Source organism: Artemia sp. Qi Xiang Cuo, chromosome 5 (genome assembly GCF_049724085.1).
Source record: "Artemia sp. Qi Xiang Cuo chromosome 5, ASM4972408v1, whole genome shotgun sequence".
Classification (NCBI taxonomy): domain Eukaryota; kingdom Metazoa; phylum Arthropoda; class Branchiopoda; order Anostraca; family Artemiidae; genus Artemia; species Artemia sp. Qi Xiang Cuo.
In genome coordinates, this window is record NC_142798.1 from 12,832,976 (window position 1) to 12,860,291 (window position 27,316).

At 36.5% G+C, this 27,316-nt stretch overlaps 1 protein-coding gene across 1 annotated transcript in view; it reads right to left on the reverse strand.

Annotated features, from left to right (window-relative positions):
- Window positions 1-8,436: 8,436 nt before the first annotated feature.
- LOC148951819 (trypsin-1-like) overlaps window positions 8,437-27,316 on the reverse strand; it is a 51,620-nt gene continuing 32,740 nt past the window's right edge. Inside the window, exons 2-3 of the mRNA XM_089089345.1 lie at window positions 9,325-9,474; window positions 8,437-8,623 (exon numbers count right to left, since the gene is read on the reverse strand). Coding sequence (XP_088945471.1) covers window positions 8,486-8,623; window positions 9,325-9,474 — 288 coding nt within the window. The 3' untranslated portion in view covers window positions 8,437-8,485. The remainder of the gene's footprint in view (window positions 8,624-9,324; window positions 9,475-27,316) is intronic.

A 27,316-nucleotide genomic window follows, 5' to 3' on the forward strand; every position in this document is an offset into this window, starting at 1 on the left:
AAATGGATGGGTACTTCAAGTTGGAAAATAGGTTTAGAAGTGACATTAAGAAAAGAAGTTGCTCTGAAATGCCTTTTGAAAGGTATTGCTTGGTGTTGGGGCATTCAAAAAGCTGTAAAGTAAAGTTGTGGGTGAAAAGGATGGATGCTTCAACTTGTAAAATGGGTTTAGGAGGGACATTAGGAAAGGAACTTGCTCTGAAATTTTGTTTTGAAAAGTATTGCTTGGTGTTGTGGTATTCGAAAAGCCTTATAGTAAAGTTGTGGGGGAAAAGATGAGTACTTCAATTTGTAAAATTGGTTTATGAAGGACATTAAGAAAAAAACTTGTTCTGAAAAAATATAATAAAGCCTTTGGAAAGTACTGCTTGATGTTTGGGTGTGGAAAAAAGTCGTAACGTAAAGTTGTGGTGAAAAAGATGGGTACTTTAAGTTGGAAAATGGGTTTAGAAGGGACATTAAGAAAGGAACTTGCTCTGGAATGTCTTTTGAAAAGTATTGCTTGGTGTTGTGGTATTCGAAAAGCCTTATAGTAAAGTTGTGGGGGAAAAGAAGAGTACTTCAACTTGTAAAATTGGTTTAGGAAGGACATTACGTAAAGAACTTGTTCTGAAAAAATATAATAAAGCCATTGGAAAGTATTGCTTGATGTTGGGGTATGCAAAAAGTCGTAAAGTAAAGTCGTGAGTGAAAAGGATGGGTACTTCAAGTTGGAAAATGGGTTTAGGAAGGACATTAAGAGAAGAACTTGTCCTGAAATACCTTTGAAAAGTATTGCTTGATGCTGGGGGTGTGCAAAAAGTTGTAAAGTAAAGTTATGGTGAAAAGGATGGCTACTTCAACTTGTAAAATGGGTATAGGAATGATATTAAGAAAAGAACTTGCTCTGAAATGCCTTTTGAAAGGTATTGCTTGGTGTTGGTGCATTCAAAAAGCTGTAAAGTAAAGTTGTGGTGAAAAGGATGGATGCTTCAACTTGTAAAATGGGTTAAGAAAGACATTTAGAAAGTGGTATCCAAAAAAATGTTTTTAGTGAGTGGTTTAGAAGGGACATTAAGAAAGGAACTTGCTCTGAAATGCCTTTTGAAAAGTATTTCTTTTTGTTGAGGTATCCAAAAAGCTGTAAAGTATAATTGTGAGTGAGAAGGATGGATGCTTCAACTTGTAAAATGGGTTTAGAAGGGGCATTAAGAAAGGAACTTGCTCTGAAATGCCTTTTGAAGAGTATTTCTTGGTGTTGAGGTATCCAAAAAGCTGCAATGTAAAATTGTGGGTGAAAAGAATGGGTACTTTAAGTTGGAAAAAAGGTTTAGAAGGGACATAAAGAAAAGAAATTGCTCTGAAATGCCTTTTGAAAGGTATTGCTTGGTGTTGGGGCATTCAAAAAGCTGTAAAGTAAAGTTGTGGGTGAAAAGGATGGATGCTTCAACTTGTAAAATGGGTCTAGGAGGGACATTATGAAAGGAACTTGTTCTGAAATATCTTTTGAAAAGTATTGCTTGATCTTGGGGTGTGCAAAAAGTCGTAAAGTAAAGTTGTGTGGATAAAGATAAGTACTTTAACTTGTAAAATGGGTTTATGAAGGACATTAAGAAAAAAACTTGTTCTGAAAAAATATAATAAAGCCTTTTGAAAGTATTGCTTGATGTTTGGGTGTGGAAAAAAGTCGTAAAGTAAAGTCGTGGGGAAAAAGATAAGTACTTTAACTTGTAAAATGGGTTTAGGAAGAAAATTACGTAAAGAACTTGTTCTGAAAAGATATAATAAAGCCTTTTGAAAAGTATTGCTTGATATTAGGGTATTCGAAAAGCCTTATAGTAAAGTTGGGGGGGAAAAGATGAGTACTTCAACTTGTAAAATTGGTTTAGGAACGACATTAAGTAAAGAACTTGTTCTGAAAAAATATAATAAAGCCATTGGAAAGCATTGCTTGATGTTGGGGTATGTAAAAAGTCGTAAAGTAAAGTTGTGGGGAAAAAGATAAGTACTTCAACTTGTAAAATGGGTTTAGGAAGGAAATTACGAGAAGAACTTGTCCTGAAATGCCTTTGAAAAGTATTGCTTGATGCTGGGGGTGTGCAAAAAGTCGTAAAGTAAAGTTATGGGGAAAAGGATGGCTACTTCAACTTGTAAAATGGGTTTAGGAATGACATTAAGAAAGGAACTTGTTCTGAAATGTCTTTTGAAAAGTATTGCTTGATCTTGGGGTGTGCAAAAAGTCGTAAAGTAAAGTTGTGGTGAAAAAGATTACTACTTCAACTTGTAAAATTGGTTTATGAATGACATTAAGAAAATAACTTGTTCTGAAAAGATATAATAAAGCCTTAAAAAAGTATTAAAAAATGGGGGCTCAGGGGCCTTTGGGACTCCAGGGGCCCTTTGTGAGCCGGGGGGACGTTGGGGGACGGGGGGCTTCCTTCGGGTTGGGGTAGGGGGATCGGAGCCCTTTGGGGTGGGGGTAGGGGATCTGAGCCCTTTGGGGTTGGGGTAGTGACCTCACGACACTGTTTAATGGAACTTGTGTATTATAATGACCACAGAGTGTCACCCTCAAATCCTCTTCTAAAACATCTTCTAAAATCATCTTTTAAAATGTCTCTAACTGTTTCGCCGAAATAATTCCCTAAAATGTTTAAAACGGTTTCACCCATTTCAACTTGTAAAATGGGTTTAGGATGGACATTAAGAAAATAAATTGTTCTGAAATGATATAATAAAGCCTTAAATAAGTATTAAAAAATGGGGGCTCAGGGGCCTTTGGGACGGCGGGGGCCCTTTGGGAGCCCAGGGGACCTTTGGGGAGCGGGGGCTTCCTTCGGGGTTGGGGTAGGGAGATCGGAGCCCTTTGGGATTGGGGTAGGGGACCTCACAACACTGTTCAAAGGGAACTTGTGTATTATATCGACCAAAGGGTTTCACCCTCAAATCCTCTTCTAAAACATCTTCTAAAATTATCTTTTAAAATGTCTCTAACTGTTTCGCCGAAATAATTCCCTAAAATATCTAAAACGCTTTCGCCCATTTCAACTTGTAAAATGGGTTTAGGATAGACATTAAGAAAATAACTTGTTCTGAAAAGATATAATAAAGCCTTAAAAAAGTATTTAAAATGTGGGCTCAGGGTCCTTTGGGACGGCGGGAGCCCTTTGGGAGCCCGGGGGACCTTTGGGGACCAAAGGCTTCCTTCGGGGTGGGGGTAGGGGGGATGGGAGCCCTTTGGGGTTGGGGTATGGGGGATCTGAGCCCTTTGAGGTTGGGGTAGGGACCTCACGACACTGTTCAAATGGAACTTATGTATTATAACGACCACAGAGCTTCACCCTCAAATCCTCTTCTAAAACATCTTCTAAAATCATCTTTTAAAATGTCTCTAACTGTTTTGCCGAAATAATTCCCTAAAATGTCTAAAACGCTTTCGCCCATTTCAACTTGTAAAATGGGTTTAGGATGGACATTAAGAAAATAACTTGTTCTGAAAAGATATAATAAAGCCTTAAAAAAGTATTAAAAAATGGGGGCTCAGGGGCCTTTGGGACGGCGGGGGCCCTTTGGGAGCTCGGGGGAACTTTGGGGACCGGGGGCTTCCTTCGGGGTGGGGGTTGGGGGATCAGGCCCTTTGAGGTTGGGGTAGTGGGATCTGAGCCCTTTGGGGTTGGGTTAGGGACCTCACGACACTGTTCAAATGGAACTTGTGTATTATAACGACCACAGAGTTTCACCCTCAAATCCTCTTCTAAAACATCTTCTAAAATCATTTTTTAAAATGTCTCTAACTGTTTCGCCAAAATAATTCCCTAAAATGTCTAAAACGGTTTCGCTCAAATAACCCCTAAACGTAATTTCTGCGTGTTCCTTTTGTTTTTGGCATCCCAGCGCTGTCACATTTGAAATTACTAAGAAAACCTTTCCCGCGTTAATCTCTTCATCTCTAAGATCAAAAAATTCGCCCGGAGTCAATTCTCCTGACATCATCTGTCAGACGTTAATTAACTTCGCCCGGAAACAATTAACCTTGACATCATCTGTCAGCCATTAATGAACTTTGCCCGGAAACAATTAACCCTGACATCATCTGTCAGACGTTAATTAACTTCGCCCGGAGACATTTCTCGGAAACGTGTTCTCCCTGGGGATTCCATGCCCATATTTGGTGTACCCGTGGGACTGACAGCACAGGTGTTCTCCCTAGGGACTCTATGCCCATATTTGGTGTTCGGACGGGACCTCATGAGGCCTTTCTACTCGTAACTTTTGATTTGTATAACAAAATTTAATGAAATTTATATATTTGAAATCAGTATGAAAATCTGATTCTACTGATGTATCTGTTGGTATCAAAATTTCGGTTTTTAGAGTTTTAGTTACTATTGAGCCGGGTCGCTCCTTACTAACAGTTCGTTACCACGAACTGTTTGATGTTCTCGGTTCAGCTTTAAACAGGGCTCAAGTAACCGGGCTCATGTCTCTGATTCCTATTCCTTAAGGTTGGGTGAGAAAGGGAGCCTGTTTGATAATGATAAGGATTTGTCTTGTTTATTTGAGTAATTTTATAGAACCGTAAAAGAGGCTCTTCTCAATATTTGTATAGTACCACCTTGTAATCATAGGTCTAAAAGGATTGTTCCTCTAAACCCATGGATAAAAACCGTACTACTAAAAAGCTGGAGAAGGATAAATAATCTCTGGAGGGCTTATAAGTCCACTACACTTCCAGCAAGTGCTGCTCGTCTACGTCAATTCAAGATCTACGCGAATATATATAATTCCTTGTGTAGGAAAGCCAAATCTATCTATTACCTATATAATTTTGCTGTTTGTCGCAATGATATTCGTAAAGCTTGAAAGGTAATAAATTCTGTGTTTTAACCTGGTTCTCAATCTAGCTCTTTACCTATGAGTCTGGTCATTGGTGACGAAGCTGTAGAGGATGAGCTTACTGTCCAAGAGGCATTCACTTCATTCTTCGCTAGCAATGGTGAGAATATTGCTTCTACAGTTGCTTTGTCTCGGCCTAAGCTGGACTTTAGATCCTACCTGGGGCCGTCTAATGTTAAGTCCATGTTTCTAGAGCCAGTAACAGTAAGTAAAACTACTAAAATTGTTAATGGCTTGAAAAACTCGTCCTCATCTGGGCCAGATTCTATTCCTACTAGAGTAGTTAAACCTATTCTTCCTTCAATAGTTTTGCCTCTATTAAACTTGTAAATCTTTTATTTGAATGTGAAGTTTTTCCGAATGCTCTCAAGCGTGCTCGGATTATTGCTTTGTATAAAGGTTGACCAAGAAATGATCCAGCAAATTATCGACCAATTTCAATTTTATCAGTATTTACTAAAATCTTTGAAAAGCTATGCTTTCTCGTCTCCTTGCTTTCCTAAAATCTAAAAACAAATCTTTTTGATTTTCAATTGGGTTTCCGAATGAGGCACTTCAGTGAACATGCCTGTATGACCCGTTAGATTCGGGATAAATTCTGGCTGCCTGGATATTCCTGGATATTCGTAAGGCATTCAATCCCGAAATTCTTTTATCGAAGATGTCTCATTTTGACATCAGGGGAGATGTGTTTTCTTGGTATCAGTCTTATTTGAAGGATAGGTTTATTTCTGTTGATCCAATTTTCCCTTCACCCTCACAATTGAATTTTGGCGTCCCCCCAGGGATCAGTTTTAGGGCCTGTGCTATTTTTGATTTATGTAAATGATCTTTTTTATGTAGTAAAAAATCAGAACCTTATTAATTGCTGTAGACTTTGTCATCCTAAGCCTTCCCTTGCCCATAGTGCCAACTATAGTTCGCCATCTTCTGATATCCTTGTATTTTTGGCTGATGACAGCAAACTTGGCACTTCGGGAAATTAAGAATCAGAGCTTCGATTAAATTTGGAATTTTTTTTAGAGAGTAATTTTACGACTTGGTGCTAATTATCTTAACCTAAATTTTTCAAAGTCAAGTTTTTTTTTCGCGTATTTCTCAGGGTTATCCCCAGTTATCTGAAATTCACCAGCCAAACGGGATAATTCATAGATCGAAAGATTTTTGGGTATTCTTATTGATGACAACCTGTCCTTCAAACGTCACATGGATTTGATTAGAATGAAGATATGCTTGATAACTTTTATCAAGTTTAGTCCTACCCATCAAAAGTTCGCCTGAGAAAATTTGACTGATTTCCGAAAAAAGGGTGAAAGACCCTCTAAAAATTGTAGAACCCTAATGAAAATCACACCATCATATTCAGCGTATCAGAGAACCCTACTGTAGAGGTTTCAAGCTCCTATCTACAAAAATATGGAATTTTGCATTTTTCGCCAGAAGAAAGATCACGGATGCGTGTTAATTTTTTTTTTTCAGGGTCATCGTATTGACCCAGTGGTCCTAGAGTATCGTGGGAGGACTCATTGGAACGGAAATTAAAAGTTCTAGTGCCCTTTTTAGTGACCTAAAAACATGGAGGGCAACTAGGCCCCCTCCCAAGCTCATTTTTTCCCAAAGTCACCTGATCAAAATTTCGAGATAGCCATTTTGTACAACATGGTTGAAAATATGGTAAAAAGGACGAAGCTTGACATTCCCGAGTCCCTCGTGAATACTCATAGCAGTGGGAATGTTATCAGCGAGCATACTCTGAAAATGAGCATCCCACTGCTCAAGCAACCTCTTCACGACTTCCTCCATTGCTAGCCAGCTTGTCTTCGACGGGTAAAGTATTGCGTGTTCGGCAACTTCTATGAATTTCTGATACTCGGCAAATTCACTTTTCCTTTTGGAGCTATAAGCGACAAAATTGTACACGTCGTGAGCAAATTGTACTATTTCAGGATCTAGAACATCGCAAGCAGCGGCCGAACACAGAGCAAAAGAATGGCAAATGCACCCGAAAATGGTGAGCCACGGCACATCTTTTTTTAAAAGCGCAGCCAGACCCGCTTGTTTACCGAGCACCACAGTTGCATTATCAGACACAAAACCAATGAGGTTGACTAAAGGTATATCTTAATCGCGCATAGCTCTCCTGTAAAGCCATTTCCAACTTACCTTGGTGGGGGCAAAAGCAGGGGCAGATTTTTGGTTTTTGGGCATGGATAAAACGTTAGAACTGGTAAAAAATAATCATACTCCAGAAGTTTTGAATTTCCCGGACTTCTTCAGCACGTCAGCTGGTCCAGCTGAGCTGAAGATGGAGCGCCATCTATGGCCACAGATATAAGAGTAGTGAGACAGCTGGTCCGCTAACCCATTTTGGCTCGCCGTAATGATTGCTTTTCTGAGCGACGCCAATTTCATACCATGTGAAAAAAAATCCATGTTTTCTTGAAAAATCCATGTTTTTTATTGAAAAATCCAAGAAAATCCATGGCGTTTCCAAAATCCATATCAGGGGTTGAAAAATACATGTTTTCATGGATAAATCCATTGCAGTGGCAACCCTGATTGCAACTTGAAGACTCAGCTTTTTTTGCTATATCAACCATATCAATAGTGGATCGGGCTACGTCACGGCAGTCCTTCTACCCTTCTGACCTAATAGCACAAAAAAATGGCTTTTGAGCGCCCCCTTTAGCCATTTCTTTTCAGTATTTTAGTATTTTGTTTTTATATTTTTTTTATTGTCAATATATACCTCTTTGTTAGTAATATCCTTTGCTGCGATCAAGATTGCTTTAGTGGTTTAGTATCTAATTGGTTGGAAAGTCCTTCTTTTTTTGGCTGATTATTGTTATCTTTTGTTAGCAGCACAAAAATAATAAAAGATTTCATTGCTGGAAGTTTTAGTCAAAAGGTGGTACAGGTTCTAAACCCTTAAACTGAATTGTCTCTCCATATACATAACCTCATCATGCACAATTTTTACTTATTAGGTTCGAAAGAGCTAGAAGGTGAAGGAGCCTGCACCAAAAACATCATTTGTTAGGCCGCTACGAAACATGATGAGGGGGATAAACGCTTAGACCTAACCAATTGTTCTGACAAAAGTGATATTGGTACCTCGACCTTACATAAAGCTCTATTACATAAACCTCAAGCTTGAGTGACATTGGCGCACTTGGTCCATCCTCTCCACCCCAAGATTTTGCTCTACACCCACCGGTGGTTACAGCAGTCACAAAAAGTCACAGGTGCAGTTGCAAGTTGCTCTAATTGCTTGTAGACACAGTTGTAGTATCAATTAGTCGCAGGAGAGACACTTACAGTTCGTTACCGGGAATTACTTGATAAAAATGTGGAAAAGGTGTGTGGGTGGTCAGTGAAACTATTTATAATGTACTAAGTTTATATAAGCCTGATGATTAATACCCAACTAGATGCCATCTACAAAGAAGAAGAAGGAGATTGAAACGATGAATTTCTAAGCAATGATTCTTTACATCAGTTGGAGGTTGAAACTTTCTTATTTTTTGTCACCTTACCTGAAATTACAGCTAATAGCTTATCATAATTTTAAAATATAATTTCAGATTTATTAGTTGTTCATTTAATGTCAATCAAACAGATTTGATGAAAGAAACGTAATATGACACTCGAGTATACACGCCTGGGTATCCTGCATATACACATCCATATCCCCAAGAGACAATACCAACAATAATGGATCCAACGTAGAGGGGTCCACCAGAATCACCCTAGAAAAAGCAGACTTTAATTTTGATTGAGACGTACAAAAAAGTTCAAATTGTATAATCTGAGCTTTGAAAGGACGAAATTTACACAACATGAATTTTAAAGAGTAAGAAAAATAAAATTAAAGAATGAGAAAAGAAGAATAACATATTTGGGTGAAAGGAAAGCTTTTTGGAACCAATCAAGACAAGAGAAAATTAACTAAGCCAATAAATAGGGCTTGCTATGTGCCTATGTGCCTATGTGGGGAGAGAAAAGGTGAAAAAGAAAATCTAATTTCCTTGCGAAAAATGTCTCAATGACACCTTGGCAATGCCATCATTGATCTTATTTACATTGTTTATAATTTCAACTGAAAAATAAAAAAGTAAATGTTAACATACAACTTAAAGTTATTAACCACCTTTAAAACGTCGTGGTGCAATCATTAATTATTAACGTTGTGCAGAGATGGTAAATATGGCTGGTAAGGAAAGACCCCCCAATGTGCTCAGTCAGCTAGTACACAAAGTGTATTTAAATCACTTCCCATGCAAGCCTTGACAAGTGACAATTCTAGTCTTTGGTAAGGCTTGTAAGATATTTCTTTGTGTTTTTTTGCATGTAATGGACTATTTGCGATTGTAAAAATAAATCACCGATAAAGAAGAAGCACTAACTGCACAAATGACATCTAAAAGAGATGGAGAAAGAGACTGCATACCTGACAGGAGTCAATTCCGCCATTAGCAAGATCACCGACACAGATCATACTATCAGCGACATCGGTTTCTCCGTAAGCTCCACGGCAATCAGCATCCGAAATGACAGGTACATCGACAGCTCGCAGAACATCGGAAAGGGATCCACCAGCCTGTGAAAAAAAGATGGAATGAACATTAATAAGTAATGGGCACACAAAATGCAATTCATAACCGAGGTTCATTACTTGTGTATAAATTAAAATTAAGCATGACTACAGGGCGTGTTTTTTGAAATCAGAAATAGTGGACATTTAAAGGAAGTATGCTATTACCGTGGGGAGGGAACACCTAAATTGTTCCATTTTTAATTTATTAACTTGAAAAATATTTACTTTCAACTGTAGTTTGTAGATTGTCCGTGAAAAGTTAAGGCATATTTTTTTTGAAATTAGAAATAGTAGAAATTTAGTGGAAGTATGCTCTTGCCATAGGGAGGGAAATTTTTATTAGTGAGCTTTTCAGGAGAAATCTTACACTGAGGGGGGGGGGGGAGGCTTTGACATAATTCATATCCGAAATTCCTTTTATTTCTGTTTCGCCGAAATAATTCCCTAAAATGTCTAAAACGGTTTCGCCCAAATAACCTCTAAACGTAATTTCTGCGTGTTCCTTTTTTTTGGAATCCCTGCGCTGTCACATTTTGAAATTACTAAGAAACCCTTTCCCGCGCTAATCACTTCATCTCTAAGATCAAAACATTTGCCCTGAGTCAATTCTCCTGACATCATCTGTCAGACGTTAATTAACTTCGCACGGAAACAATTAACCTTGACATCATCTGTCAGCCATTAATGAACTTCGCCTGGAAACATTTAACCCTGACATCATCTGTCAGACGTTAATTAACTTCGCCCGGAGACATTTCTCGGAAACGTGTTCTCCCTGGGGATTCCATGCCCATATTTGGTGTACCCGTGGGACTGACAGCACAGGTGTTCTCCCTAGGGACTCTATGCCCATATTTGGTGTTCGGACGGGACCTCATGAGGCCTTTCTACTGTTACGCACCTGAGAAAATTTGCCTTATTTTCTTAAAAAGGAGAAAACTACTCCTAAAAGTCATAGAACCTTAATGAAAATCACACCGCCAGATTCAACGCATCAGAGAACCCCACTAAAGAGGTTTCAAGCTCCTATATGTAAAATTGCGGAATTTTTTATTTTTTGCCAGAAGAAAGATCATGGATGCGTGTTTATTTGTTTGTTTTTTTTTCCCAAGGGTGATCGTATCGATCCAATAGTCCTAGAATATCGTGATAGGGCTCATCTGAACGGAACTTAAAAGTTCTAATGCCTTTTTTAAGTGACCAAAAAAATTGGATGGCAACTTGGCCCCCTCTCACGCTCATTTTCTCCCCAATGTCACCCAATCAAAATTTTGAGATAGCCATTTTGTTTAGCATAGTCGAAAATTTAGCAAATATGTCTTTGAGGATGATCCCCCAAAGTTCCCATGGGAAGGGCTGCAAGTTATGAACTTTTCCCATTGTTTGCATATAGTATTGGTTAATGGGAAGTATACACACGTTTCAGGAGGGATTTTTTTCTGGTTTGGGGGAGGTAAGAGGAGGGGGTTACGGGTGACAATATTTTCATGGAGGATGTTTCCGTGGGGGAAGGGACATTTCTGTGAAGGGGGCGCCAGATTTCCCGTCATTATTTAAAAAACGATCAGGAACTAAATAAAAAAAACAAGTTTTTTCAACTGAAAGTAAGGAGCAACATTAAAAATTAAAACAGATAGAAATTATTACGTATATGAGGGGGTTTGCCCCCTAGTCAATACCTCACCCTTTACGCTAAAGTTTTGTTTTTATTACTTTCAAAAGAGCTATCTATTCTAATTAACCGGCATTTGTGATTCAGGGGTTTGTGAATCGAACAAAATTCGAACTTTAGCGTAAAGAGCGAGGTATTGACTAGGGGTAAACTCCCTGATATACGTAACAAAAACATACAAATATAGAAGTTCGTTACGTAAGTTAATTCGTAAATTACGTTAGAACAAAGTTTCGCGAAAGCCATTTAGCCAAAACAAGTAAAAATAATATGCAAATTTCATTCTAATTGTTCATGTACGGTGAGCCAAAATAAAAGCTGCATTAATTAAAAACGTTCAGAAATTAAATTTTAAAAAACAAGTTTTTTCAAACTGAAAGTAAGGAGCGACATTAAAACTTAAAACGAACAGAAATTATTCCGTATATGAAAGATGCTGTCCCTTCCTCAACGCCTCGCTCTTTACGCTAAAGTTTGACTGTCACACCACTTTATTTTTTAAAACAATAAAAAACTTTAAAGAGCGACGCGTTGAGGAGGGGACAGCCCCTTTCATATACAGAATAATTTTTGTTTCTTTTAAGTTTTGTTTGTTTTAATGTCGCTCCCTACTTTCAATTAGAAAAACTTTTTTTTTATTTAATATTGGAAAATGATCGGAGATACCACTAACTAATATTGAGTTTACCTTCATGCTAAGCGTAGAGGAGATATTTTCAATCAAAGAAGCTGTAACAATAGTTACTCTTTTGGGGATGGAAGTAGTTGGTAGAGTTCCAGTGGCAAGCATGGTTGAAAGAAAATCAACTGAAGCAGGAAATTTTGAATCCATCAAATTTATATTAAAGTCACCCATTATGATTAACTGACACGGGCGTTTCAGTATTATGTCAAGTATTTCCTCAAGATTCCGAAGAAACAATAGAACAGCACCACAAGGAGAACGATAAATATTGCCTATGGTTAAACCAATTCCATTAGATCTAATTTCAATAAATTGTGACTCAAAAATAACTTCAAAATCCTTGATAAGTCATCCCGCAAGCAAAAATTCAAATTATAAGATATAAACATGGAAAGACCTCCTTTAGCCATCATGCATCGGTTTATATGTTCCATTTTGTAGCCATGGATATCCAATAGCATTTCATTGCCAGAATCCAAAAACACCTCAAATAAGCCAACAACAGTAGAAAGGGGTAATTAAATACAGGGAGGGCACCTCTGCTGCCATCTATAAACGAGTCTAACGGGACAAGATCACGCGTTTTTTTCAAGTTCAATCAGGGATGTTTCTAAGTGTATTGACTCCGGGACGAAGTTTGCACATGCGCACTGAATACTAATGGGGCAATGTATTGATCCGCTAACGGGAACAGGATAACGTGTTTCTTTCTAGGCCAATGAGGGAATGTTTCTAAATGTATTGATCCACTAACGGGACGGGATCACATGTTTCTTTCTATGTCAATCAGTGAGTTACGTAAGGTTTCCCTTTCGCCCTTGAGATTTTGTTTATAATGGACATGCGTCGAGGTTAAATTATCATACAGTCTCAAGGCATCATGGAGATAACATTAAATATTGACGAGTTGGAAGTTTTAGCTACAAAGATTTATAATTTGAGTTCTGTTTAGTAAATTTTCTTAGGTTATTTCCAAATAAAATAATTGTTGTAGTCCCCATTCAGTATATTCAAATTCAGGGTATACACCCCCCCCCCCCAATACAAACTCCACTATGTGATGTTTATAGTCATTATAAATCGTAAAATACGCTCTTTTTTACCGTGTAAACACCCCCCCCCCCCCCTGCTAACGATTTTAATTCTTTCATTGGAAATAATTCCCTTTTTCGACAAATTCATGTAATTTTCATGCACTCAGTATTCTAGCAAAAGTGACAACTTACAACCGTCAACTCTTAGGTATTAATAATCCCCACTATGACATTAAACCACAAACATGACTTTTATCAGTTCCGTAAAGATTTAAATAGGGATAATTATTGCACCTCGTCAAGTGCGCATCCGGTGTGCTAATTCTCATGAATTAGGATAGCAGTTTTTGCTAAAAAAAAACTTTCTTATTCCTGTCAAATTGAATCGGGATGGAAGAGCTCTCATATATCATTTAACGATAAATATAATTATTATTACCATTCTTAAGTCTTATATCGTAATCATACAATAAATTTGTTTGTACTATATTAATTTTCCCCTACTCGTTAAGTTTAGAGTAAGGATACCAGCAGAGACTTCTAAAATAATATATCAAAGATAAAAAAAAATTCATTGAAGATAGCAGTGTAATGTTTTTTTTCTTAAGAAATCAACCATCCTTCTAATCATTTATTCATTCTTTTAATAAATATTTATAATGATTATTAAATATATGACATCCTTCTCCACTGCCCCATCCTCAACGATAATAACTTCAATTTGAGGTGATGGTATTGTAAGTATTTGAATACTGTCATCATCACTATCGTCATTATTGATTATTTCTATATCCGGGTTGCAGCGGTAGCTAGCAACCTAGTAAGAGACGATCACGTCCAATGTTAAGAAATATAAAAACCCATAGTTCCTAAAAAAGGAGTCAGATCAAAACAAAAAGTACACCATTAGAACCGCCTTGTTCGAAACCCCTGTATAGCAAACTTTCTGTCCCTTGGCTTGAACAGAAAGGGACATATATTGGCTTGAAAATCAAGAAAAGTGGCAGCTACTACAACATTCTTCCTAAACGGGATATTTTTTTCTTTTTTTCTTTTTTTCTTTGTTTCCAGAGATAGCTTGGCACTGGAAAATCGTAGAGGGTTGTTCAATAGCTCATTTTAAGGGAAATTAATTGGGTTAAAAACCTTTTGTAACTAAAATAAATTATTACTAAAAGAGAATAAATTTTTCCACCAAAAACTGCATTTTCGATGTCTTTTCACACTGCAGTCTTTCAAACATAATCGTATACCTGCGGTAAGATTTGAACCCACGCCTCCGAAGAGACTGGTGGCTAACACCAGTGCCTTGGACCACTCGGCCAGGTTGCCTCTCATAAATAATATATATGTGAATCCGGGTTGCAGCAGTAGCTAGCAGTCTAGTAAGAGACGATCAGTCCAATGCTAAGAAATATAACAAAACTCCTAAAAATAGAGTCAGATCAAAACAAAAGTACATCATTAGAATTACCTTGTCTGAAACCCTACTAGATAAATATTGAATGTCGTCATAGTTTTATATTAGAGCTATGACGTGAATAGAAAAACACGAAATTATATTGTTGTTTCTGAAGACGTCATGAAATAATATCATTGCGCTATGACGTCAATAAAATCATTACGCTGTGACGTCATAATTACTATATAAGGTGTCAGAACTGTAAATGTTCACATTCATAATTATATAATGGTTTCAATCAAGCAAGCTGCACGCAAATTGAAAAAAACAGTACTACACAAACAACAGAGATAGTATCTTGAAAAGAAAAAAGCAAAGGTCAATGGTCAGCCTACTTACAACAAGAATGTTTGGACTGCACTAATAGATCTGAGAAAAGTCCATGAAGCACTGTTGTGGTTAAGAGAGAACAACAGTCTCTATAAAACAATACATGCATACACCTTAGAAGATTTAAATAAAATACTTGAAGCACGTCTTGCTGAAAAAGCGGTTGGTGTTGATAATTTACCTGAAATACCGGAAGCTGCAATCCTTCAGAAACTGACAGAAAGCGCAAAATCTACATTGGTTGAACATTTTTCTGTCCAGCCTCTCAATTCAGCGGTTCCAAAAGACTTCATTGAAGATTTTAAGCAGATGAAAGATCTTGGTACTGACCAATTTCAAATCAAGAAACTAAAAGGTGAGAGCGAAGACTTATTTCAGGAAGAACTTGATCTAAAAGTGTTTCCAAATCTTTTCCCGAAAGGCAAATATGGCTTGCGTGACAAGGCAAGACCATTTCGGATTAGGAATGCAGAATATTTTAAATCAAGGCTTCTTAGCAGACATACTAAGTTTCGTCTTGACAAACAGTTTCTTTTTCACAGCTTCCAATTGCAAGAATTCTCTTACATGTGTAATAGCGTCGGTCATATGTTGTGGACTGTGAAACCAAATCAAAATGCTCGTCAATTTATAGACAGGCTTCATTCACGTGATGGAGAGATGGAAGCGACTTTGTTTTCTGTTCAATCAAAAATCAGAGGATCTCAGCAGTATTTTCAATCTCTTTCCTATAAAGTAAAGTCAATGATTGAGCAATTGGGTCCACCGACTTTGTTTCTGACAGTTTCATGTGCTGAGTGGTACTCTCCTGAATTTATTGACTATTTACGGACTGTCCATAAGAACTTACCTGGTGTGGCAAAAATGACCCCAGCAGAGTTGACGTGTCTAGATCCAATTGCAGTTTCCATGCACTTTGACAAAAAATGGACACCTATATTTAATGAGCTAATTTGTTCAAAGACGAATCCTTTGTTTGGTAAAATTAAGGATCATTTCTGGCGTATCGAGTATCAAAAACGAGGTGCGCCTCATGTACACTGTGTGTTGTGGATTGAAGATGCTCCTATTATTGGGAAATCAACAGCGTCTGAAGTGATTCAGTAAATAAATAGTATTATAACTTGTGAAATACCAAATAGATTGACTAGTCCAACTCTTCACAAACTGGTCAAAGATCATCAAGTGCACCACTGTAATATATACTGTCAAAGAAAATATAAGAGAAAAAGAGGAAGATGGGTTACGTATTGTAAGTTTGGCTTTCCTCGTCCTACAAAGGAACGAACAGAATTATATGACATCCTTGACTGCTTGGCTCATGGTACAAACCGTAAAAAGCCAAGAAAAATAATATATCATCTGCTTCGAAGAGATGACGAGCGTTATATAAATGACTATTCTCCTGCGTTACTTATTGCTAATCAAGCAAACATTGATGTTCAATATATTGGCCATTTGGGCTCTAAATTACCGTATTACATTACCGATTACATGACAAAAGCAGAGAGTGTCGAAATAGAAGCAATGTGGGAGGAAGTAAATAATGCATGCAAAAGTCTTGGTCAACGAACTATGTCCTACTTGTTGAAGTCCATAAAAACCCGTCAAGTTGGAGCAGTTGAAGCTGCTGATAGGCTTCTTGGTACTAAATTGTATAGTCTTTCTAGGCAATTTAGATATATTGACCTTGCGAAAAAGAGCGAGGTGAAGAGGACACTGAGAAGGTATGAGGAGCTTCAAAAGCTTGCTAAAAACGATCCACAGAGTAGTGATTTGTACATTGCCCACTGGGTTATTGATATCTACCCTAAAAGACCGGAACATATGGAAAATATCAGTCTTTTTCAGTTATTGTCTTGGTATGAACGGGAGCGTAATGGTACTGATGATAATATGATGTTAACTGACGGGTCCTTCTACCTCAGAAAAAGGCTTTTTAAACCGTATATCATACAGCACAGAAAGGTAAACCCATTTGAAACTGACGAGAAGAAAAATGCTTACTATGGAGATCTTTTAAAATTGTTTAAACCTTGGAGAAATGAAAATGAACTAGTAGTCAGTGGAAATAGCAACTACGAAACCTACTGTGTTGAAAGTGTAAACTATCCCGACATGGTAGCTTAACATGAAAAATTTGTTGTTAAGAGGAAAAGCGATATAGAATTTGAAGAAAGGGTCCGAGAACGTGCAAAAGATATTCTGAAGGCAGAAAATATTGATGAGAGCATTGAAGATGACCCAGAAAATACAATTCAGAGAGGAGTCATTGACAGAGTAGTAGATGCTATGGTTGAGTTGCTATACGCAAACAAAAAGAGTTTAAATGGTGACACCGAAGACAGGTTGAAAAATGATTATGAGTCGCTCAATATCGATCAAAAGAGAGTTGTTGACAAAACTTTAGACTCAGTTACCAAGCGCAATGGTGCAACATCTTTGAAGTTGATTGTATCTGGATGTGGGGGTACAGGAAAATCTAGGGTTATCAGTTTCGTGAGAAGACTACTTTGCAACAAGTTCAAGAATGAAGATTGTCCCGTTGTAGTTATGGCACCTACTACTGGTATTGCTGCACATAGCATAAATTGTTTAACAATACGTAGTTGTTTAAGTTTAGCTATTGATCAGGAAAACACCACAAAATACACACCTCTCTCCACTGAAAAACTTCTCACTTTGAGAAAGACACTTAAGGAGACAAGAGTTTTTATTATTGATGAAATTTGTATGGTTTCGTCTCTTCTTTTAACGTACATTCATTTAATACTATCAGAAATATTGGCAGTTGATTTGCCAATGGGTAATGCTAACTGCGTATTTTTGGGAGATTTTCTTCAATTAAGACCAGTAAGTGGTAATCCTCCTTATATGCCTCTCACACGACTAGAAGTAAAAAACAGGATCGGATCAGTTGGTACTTTTAACCTCTGGCATCTATTTGAGTATGAGGAACTAAGCATACATGTGAGACGAAAGATGGATAAGAGTTATGCTAATACACTTGCTGAAATTAGACAAGGGTTTTGCACTGGTGAAAATTTGAATAGTCTTTACAAGAGAAAAATTGGGAACTCCTACAGAGCTTCAAATGACGAAATTATAGATCTTTACTCAAAATTGTATGAAGAGGGAAATAGACCTGTCATTCTTATGCCCACCAATGAAAATTGTATGGTAGCTAACGATTTACTTCTTACAAAAAGCTGCTCAGACTACGTTAAACTTTCTGCAGTTGATCGACTCTCTTCAGTTGTTGACGACAAACGAATCGAACACAAAGCAGCAAACACTGTTTTAAACTTTGGCAACGACAGAAAAAGAACAGCCGGTTCTTTCATGAGCTTTTTACTTGCAGTAGGTGCACGTGTAATGCTCCAATGAAATATTTGTGTTGCTAAGGGGCTAGTAAATGGATCAATGGGAACAGTAACAAGCTTCAAGTTGCTACCAAACGGAGAAATAATTGGAGTTCTTGTAAAATTTGATGGACTGGAACTTCCGGTTGAAATTGGCAGAGAAACCGTGCGCTTTGAAGTTTTGAAGCAAGTCTTACAATAAAGAACGACACCTAGCCAATGTTAGCTGAAAAATTAATAGGGATTCTGTAATTTCTATTTCCAGGTTGCAGCGGTAGCCAGCAGCCTAGTAAGAGACGATCACGTCCAATGTTAGGAAATATTTTGGGTTGCAGCGGTAGCTAGCAACCTAGTAAGAGACGATCACGTCCAATGTTAATCCGGGTTGCAGCGGTAGCTAGCAACCTAGTAAGAGACGATCACGTCCAATGTTTACATGTAGTCCATAGTAATTGATCCGGGTTGCAGCGGTATCTAGCAACCTAGTAAGAGACGATCACGTCCAATGTTAAGAAATATAAAAACCCATAGTTCCTAACAAAGGAGTCAGATCAAAACAAAAAGTACACCATTAGAACCGCCTTGTCCGAAACCCCTGTAAAGGAAACTTTCAGTCCCTTGGATTGAACAGCAAGGGAAATATATTGGCTTGAAAATCAAGAAAATTGACTTTAACCACGTTATTCTCCACAAACGGCATCTTTTTTTCTTTCTTATTTTCCACAGGTAGCTTGTTACTGTAACATCGTAGAGAGTTGTTCAGTGGCTCTCCCCAAACGGGATATTTTTTTCTTTTTTTCTTTTTTTTCTTTTCCACAGATAGCTTGGCACTGGAACATCGTAGAGGGTTGTTCAATAGCTCATTTTAAAGGAAATTAATTGGGTTAAATATCAATAGTAACTAAAATAAATTATTTCTAAAAGAGAATAAATTTTTCCACCAAAAACTGCATTTTGATGTCTTTTCACACTGCAGTCTTTCAAACATAATCGTATACCAGTGGTAAGATTTGAACCCACGCCTCCGAAGAGACTGGTGGCTAACACCAGTGTCTTGGACCACTCGGCCAGGCTGCCTCTCATAAATAAATATATATGTGAATTTGGGTTGCAGCAGTAGCTAGCAACCTAGTAAGAGACGATCAGTCCCATGCTAAGAAATATAACAAAACTCCTAAAAATAGAGTAAGATCAAAACAAAAGTACATCATTAGAACTACCTTGTCTGAAACCCTAGTAGATAAATAATGAATGTCGTCATAGTCCGGGTTGCAGCGGTAGCTAGCAACCTAGTAAGAGACGATCACGTCCAATGTTAAGAAATATAAAAACCCATAGTTCCTAAAAAAAAGAGTCTGATCAAAACAAAAATTACACCATTAGAACAGGCTTGTCCGAAACCCCTGTATAGGAAACTTTCTGTCCCTTGGCTTGAATAGCAAGGGAAATATATTGGCTTGAAAATCAAGAAAATTGACTTTAACCACGTTATTCTCCCCAAACAGGATATTTTTTTCTTTTTTTCTTTTTTTTTCTTTTCCACAGATAGCTTGGCACTGGAACATCGTAGAGGGTTGTTCAATAGCTCATTTTAAAGGAAATTAATTGGGTTAAAAATCTATAGTAACTAAAATAAATTATTTCTAAAAGAGAATGAATTTTTCCACCAAAAACTGCATTTTTGATGTCTTTTCACACTGCAGTCTTTCAAACATAATCGTATACCAGCGGTAAGATTTGAACCCACGCCTCCGAAGAAACTGGTGGCTAACACCAGTGCCTTGGACCACTCAGCCAGGCTGCCTCTCATAAATAAATATATATATGTGAATTTGGGTTGCAGCAGTAGCTAGCAACCTAGTAAGAGACGATCAGTCCAATGCTAAGAAATATAACAAAACTCCTAAAAATAGAGTAAGATCAAAACAAAAGTACATCATTAGAACTACCTTGTCTGAAACCCTACTAGATAAATAATGAATTTCGTCATAGTTTTATATTAGAGCTATGAAGTGAATAGAAAAACACGAAATTATATTGTTGTTTCTGATGACGTCATGAAATAATACCATTGCGCCATGACGTCAATAAAATCATTACGCCGTGACGTCATAATTACTACTTAAGAACGACAAAGATGTAAATTCTCTCAGTCTTTCCGGGTTGCAGCGGTAGCTAGCAACCTAGTAAGAGACGATCACGTCCAATGCTAAGAAATATAAAAACCCGTAACTCCTATAAATAGTCAGATCAAAACAAAAAAAAATACACCATTAGAACCGCCTTGTCCGAAACCTCTATATAAGAAACCTACCACCCTTTGGCTTGAACAACAAAGGAAATAAATTGGCTTGAAAATCAAGAAAATTGACTTTAACCACGTTATTCTGCACAAACGGGATATTTTTTTCTTTCTTTTGTTTCCAGAGATAGCTTGGCACTGGAACATCGTAGAGAGTTGTTCAATGGCTCATTTTAAAGGAAATCTCTAGATCTAGCGCCTTTTGCACTTAATTTTTTTTATTAATTATTTTTCACGAAAATCTTAATTTTGTATATACAATATTGATCAATGACGTAATAGTCGTTGGATGTAGTACATAAAGGCTCGATCATCGAATTTAAGCTGAAACTAAGTAAAGGACAATTATGCCTCCATATATTCACAGTGATGTATAAGATTTCCCATTACATCTGTAAACTGTTCCACAGTTGCCGGTCCATACCTTGGAAGCTTTTCACTAAACATGCAACATTTCTTTTGGATATTACTATGAGGTTTTGCGAAAGCATCTCTAGCTGACTTTTCAACAAAATCTATTCTTTCAGAGATAATTTTAATCTTTAATTTTGAATATTTTTCGTAATCCCGGTAAAACATTCGTAAAATTTTTCTCAGTTTACAAAGATCAGCCTGTGCGTTCTTTGCAGCTTGTGTAAACTGCAAAAATATCCATGGTATCCGAGCAATAGTTTGAATATTTCAATACAAGCTGGAAAAATACCTTAAAATGTTAAAATTAGTTTTATTTTTGGTTAAGTTCTAACTACCCAATGTGGGATTGGCTATCCGGGTTGCAGCGGTAGCTAGCAACCTAGTAAGAGACGATCACGTCCAATGTTAAGAAATATAAAAACCCATAGTTCCTAACAAAGGAGTCAGATCAAAACAAAAAGTACACCATTGGAACCGCCTTGTCCGAAACCCCTGTATAGGAAACTTTCTGTCCCTTGGCTTGAACAGCAAGGGCAATATATTGGCTTGAAAATCAAGAAAATTGACTTTAACCACGTTATTCTCCCCAAACGGGATATTTTTTTCTTTTTTCTTTTTTTTTCTTTTCCACAGATAGCTTGGCACTGGAACATCGTAGAGGGTTGTTCAATAGCTCATTTTAAAGGAAATTAATTGGGTTAAAAATCTATAGTAACTAAAATAAATTATTTCTAAAAGAGAATAAATTTTTCCACCAAAAACTGTATTTTTGATGTCTTTTCACACTGCAGTCTTTCAAACATAATCGTATACCAGCGGTAAGATTTGAACCCACGCCTCCGAAGAGACTGGTGGCTAACATCCGGGTTGCAGCGGTAGCTAGCAACCTAGTAAGAGACGATCACGTCCAATGTTAAGAAATATAAAAACCCATAGTTCTTAAAAAAAAGAGTCAGATCAAAACAAAAAGTACACCATTAGAACCGCCTTGTCCGAAACCCCTGCATAGTAAAATTTCTGTCCCTTGGCTTGAACAGCAAGGGAAATATATTGGCTTGAAAATCAAGAAAAGTGGCAGCTACTACAACATTCTGCCTAAACTGGATATTTTTTTCTTTTTTTTTCTTTTTTTTTTCTTTTTTCTTTTCCACAGATAGCTTGGCACTGGAACATCGTAAAGGGTTGTTCAATAGCGCATTTTCAAGGAAATTAATTGGGTTAAAAATCTATAGTAACTAAAATAAATTATTTCTAAAAGAGAATATAATAAAGATCGAACTCTTCCCTAAACTAACTTGCATACGCAACTTCAATATAGTTAAGATTACAGTATTTATATTTTTACATTAAAAAACGATCACTGAAATAACAAACCATACCATACATTCGACTTAGTTAGCTACTTGATTGTTTGAGTTTCGCCTGTTACTATTTAAAAGAAGAAAAAGCTGTAGGCTTTTTCCTGTTTGTATTTATAGTTCCTAGTAAGAGACGATCGGGTCCAATGTTAATAAGTATTAAAGACACGTAATCGCAAGGGTAAGCTATAGTTTCTTATTCGCTGGCTAGGATACAACTCTGATTTTAATTCGTGGATACCCACTGAAGAAGTTCATAATCTGGGTTGCAGCGGTAGCTAGCAATCCGGGTTGCAGCGGTAGCTAGCATATCCGGGTTGCAGCGGTAGCTAGCAACCTAGTAAGAGACGATCACGTCCAATGTTAAGAAATATAAAAACCCATAGCTCCTAAAGCAGGAGTCAGATCAAAACAAAAAGTACACCATTAGAACCGCCTTGTCCGAAACCCCTGTATAGGAAACTTTCTGTCCCTTGGCTTGAACAGCAAGGGAAATATATTGGCTTGAAAATCGAGAAAATTGACTTTAACCACGTTATTCTCCCCAAACGAGATATTTTTTTCTTTTTTTTTCTTTTTTGTATCCAGAGATAGCTTGGCACTGGAACATCGTAGAGGGTTGTTCAATAGCTCATTTTAAAGGAAATTAATTGGGTTAAAAATCTATAGTAACTAAAATAAATTATTTCTAAAAGAGAATAAATTTTTCCAATAAAAACTGTATTTTTAATGCAGTGACGTCATAATTACTATATAAGAAACGTCAAAACTGTAAATGGTCTCATTCATGAATACATAATGGTTAGATCAAAGCAAGCTACACACAAGTTAAAAAATCAGTACTAAAAAATCAAGAAAAGTGGCAGCTACTACAACATTCTGCCTAAACGGGGTATTTTTTTTCTCTTTATCCGGGTTGCAGCGGTAGCTAGCAACCTAGTAAGAGACGATCACGTCCAATGTTAAGAAATATAAAAACCCATAGTTCTTAAAAAAAGAGTCAGATCAAAACAAAAAGTACACCATTAGAACCGCCTTGTCCGAAACCCCTGCATAGTAAAATTTCTGTCCCTTGGCTTGAACAGCAGGGGAAATATATTGGCTTGAAAATCAAGAAAAGTGGCAGCTACTACAACATTCTGCCTAAACGGGATATTTTTTTCTTTTTTTTTTCTTTTTTTCTTTCTTTTTTCTTTTCCACAGATAGCTTGGCACTGGAACATCGTAAAGGGTTGTTCAATATCGCATTTTAAAGGAAATTAATTGGGTTAAAAATATATAGTAACTAAAATAAATTATTTCTAAAAGATAATAAATTTTTCCACCAAAAACTGCATTTTTGATGTCTTTTCACACTGCAGTCTTTCAAACATAATCGTATTAATAAAGAACGACCTCTTTCCTATACTAAAAGGCCATTTAACTATAGTATAGGCTAGTACAGCTATTATATTTAAAGTCAATATATTAAAATTTTCCACTAAAAGTCGGTCATTGGAATAAAAACCCAATACATATATTTGATTTAGTTAGCTACTTGATTGTTTGAGGCTAGTCTCTTACTATTTCAAAGAAGAAAATGCCGTAGGCTTTTTCCTGTTTGTAATCAATTAGAAAGAGTTCTACCTTTAAAATGAGTTACGTAGTTACATTAAAGGACGATCATTTGAATAACAAACCATTGCATACATTAGACTTTGTTTACATTAAAGAACAAACTTCCAGCCCATTGTAGCTAAAATAAGATTATAATTAATGTTAAAGATTGATCAATGTAACAGTAATACAATTTTATAATAAAGAACGACCTCTTGCCTATACTAAATTTTATACGCCACTTAATTATATATCCGGGTCGCAGCGGTAGCTAGCAATCCGGGTTGCAGCGGTAGCTAGCAAGCTAGTAAGAGACGATCACGTCCAATGTTAAGAAATATAAAAACCTCTAACTCCTAAGGAAAGAGTGAGATCAAAACAAAAATTACACCATTAGAACCACCTTGTTCAAAACCCCTATTAAGGAAACTTATGACTCTTTGGCTTGAATAACAAAGAAAATATATTGGCTTGAAAATCAAGAAAATTGACTTTAACCAAGTTATTCTTCACAAACGTGATATTTTTTTCTTTCCACTTGATTTTCCTCCTCAACTAGCTGGGCACTGGAAAATCATAGAGAACTGCGTAATAGCTCATTTTATCTGGGTTGCAGCGGTAGCTAGCAACCTAGTAAGAGACGATCACCTCCAATATAAAGAAATATAAAACCCCTAACTCCTAAAAAAAGAGTCAGATCAAAACAAAAAGTATACCTTTAGAACCACCTTGTCCGAATCCCCAATTAAGGAAACTTACCGCCCTTTGGCTTGAAAAACAAAGAAAATATATTGGCTTGAAAATCAAGAAAATTGACTTTTACCACGTTATTCTCCACAAACAGGATAAATTTTTCTTTCCGCTTGATTTTTATTCTCAGCTAGCTGGGCACTGGAAAATCATAAAGAGCTGTATAATAGCTCATTATAAAGGAAATTGCAACATCTAGTCACTTTTGTAATTAAAAATAAAATACTTTTTAAAATAGAATCAATTTTGTCAAAAAAATTACATTTTTGATGTATTTTCATGCTGCAGTCTTTTAAAAGATATTTCAATTTTGAAGCAATCAAACAGTTCATGGTAATGAACTCTATAGTAATAATAGCTACTTGTCTCAATAGTAACCGAAACTCCTGGAACCAAAATTTTCTTTTTTGGCTTAATCGCTAAAATCATTGTGTAAACTGCAAAAATATCTATGATGCCTAATCAGTAATAGTAATTTCTTAATTTAAACAACAAAAAAACAGGAAAATATTATAATTAGTTTTACTTTTTGTCTCCTGGAAGAAAATTTTTTTTCATCTCAGTTCAAAATTATTATTGTATCCTGGAACCAAACTTTTTTTGGTTTGTAACCCGTAAAGTACGTATCTCCATATTATTGTCTTATAATTGCAATTATTTTAGTTTTCAGTCCAGAATCGCTAAACTTATTATGTAAACTGCAAAAATATTTATGATGTCTAACCAATAATACTAATTTTGTAATTCAAACAAGATAAATACCTGAAAATTTAAAAATTAGTTTTTTTTATGCTAGGTTTTAGATACTCGACACGGGGTATTGTGTACTTAATAATTTTAAACCTTGAAAAAATATGGTCTCACGCGAGTGGAAAAAAAGAAAGAATAACCAAAAAAACTATCAAAATAGAGCAATCCAAATTTCTACTAATAGAAAACTTTACTACACAAAAAACAAAGCTAACATCCTGAAATATAGGAAAAGTTTATTTAAAAGAGATAAAAATGCCATCGAACGCAATAAAGCTCGAGAACCCGTAAGGATTGCTACTAAGATGTCTTGTGATCCAGAATTTAAGAAAATGAAATATGACAGAGCAAAACAGAGGTATGTTGTGGATCAGGGGTATCGAGAAGGGAAAAGAGACAGCCAAACAAAAGAGCAAGGAACGGTAAGATAACGATATAGATTACCGAAACAAACATAAGAAAAAAGTTGCTACCAGAATAAGGGGTAGATACTGGGGTGACAAAAGCTATAATGAAAAAATTAAATTCTCTGCGAGGTTGTACCGAAGAACGCATAAGGACAAAGGGAAAAATTACATTCAGAAATACAAGAAGATGGCAAAAATGCAGGCTGATCTTTGTAAATTGAGAAACATTTTACGCATGTTTTATCGGGATCACGAAAAGTATTCAAAATTACAGATTAAAATTCTCTTTGAAAGATTACAATAAAGGGTGAACTATAGCCCATAGTAACTGGAATCCAGGTTGCAGCAGTAGCTTGCAACCTATCGGGGTTGCGGCGGTATCTAGCAACCTAGTAAGAGATGATCATGCCCCATAGTAAAAATGAAATAGTCAAACAGTTCTTCGTAACGAACTGTTGTAGTAGGAGTGAATCGTCTCAAGAGTAACCGTAACTCTGAAAACAGAATTTTAATATCAATATATACGTCAAAAGAATCATATTTTTATGCTGGTTTTAAATATTTAAGTTTGATCAAGTTTAGTCTTACTCATCAAAAGTTTTACAGTAAAGAACGATCTCTCGCCTATAGTAACTTATATATGGTGGTTCCTGGGGTAGCTGCATGCTATCCAAAATGCAGCAGTATCCGGCTTGCAGCGGCAGCTGTAACCCGGAGTCTCTTCGTTACAATAAAGATCTGGGTTGCAGCGGTATCTAGCAACCTAGTAAGAGACGATCACGTCCAATGTTAAGAAATATAAATTACATTAAAAGACGATAATTGGAACAAAAAAAATTTTCATACATTGGAATTAGTTAGCTACTTGATTGTTTGAGGTTCGTCTCTTACTATTTCAAAGAAGAAAAAGCCGTAGGCTTTTTCCTGTTTGTAATCAGTTTATTATCCGGGTAGCAGCGGTAGCTAGAAACTTACATAAAGGACCAATATAGTTCATCATAATCCGGGTTGTATAATAAAGAACGACTTCTTGCCTATACTAAATTTTATACGCCACTTAATTATAGTATAAGTGCAACAGATAGCTTTGCACTGGAACATCGTAGAGAGTTGTTCAATAGCTCATTTTAAAGGAAATTAATGGGGTTAAAAACCTTTTGTAATTAAAACAAATTATTTTTATTACATGAAGAAATTCTAATTATATTCCTTAAGAAATCATCATAAGTAAAAATATCCCATACGGAAATTGAACTCAAGCCAACTGGGTTAGAGCTATTTAACATTAAAAGACGATCATTGGAATAGCATAACACTGCATACATTGGACTTAATTAGCTACTTGATTGCTTGAGGTTCGTCTTTTACTATTTCAAAGAAGAAAAAGCCGTAGGATTTTTCCTGTTTGTAATGATATAGCATAAAACGGAGCCCAAGTTGTAACTGACGTTATCCTGGTTGTTATGGTAAATCCGGGTTGCAGCGGTAGCTACCAACCTAGTAAGAGACGATCACGTCCAATGTTAAGAAATATAAAAACCCATAGTTCCTAAAAAAGAGTTAGATCAAAACAAAAAGTACACCATTAGAACCGCCTTTTCCGAAACCCCTGTATAGTAAAATTTCTGTCCCTTGGCTTGAACAGCAAGGGAAATGTATTGGCTTGAAAATCAAGAAAAGTGGCAGCTACTACAACATTCTGCCTAAACGGAATATTTTTGTT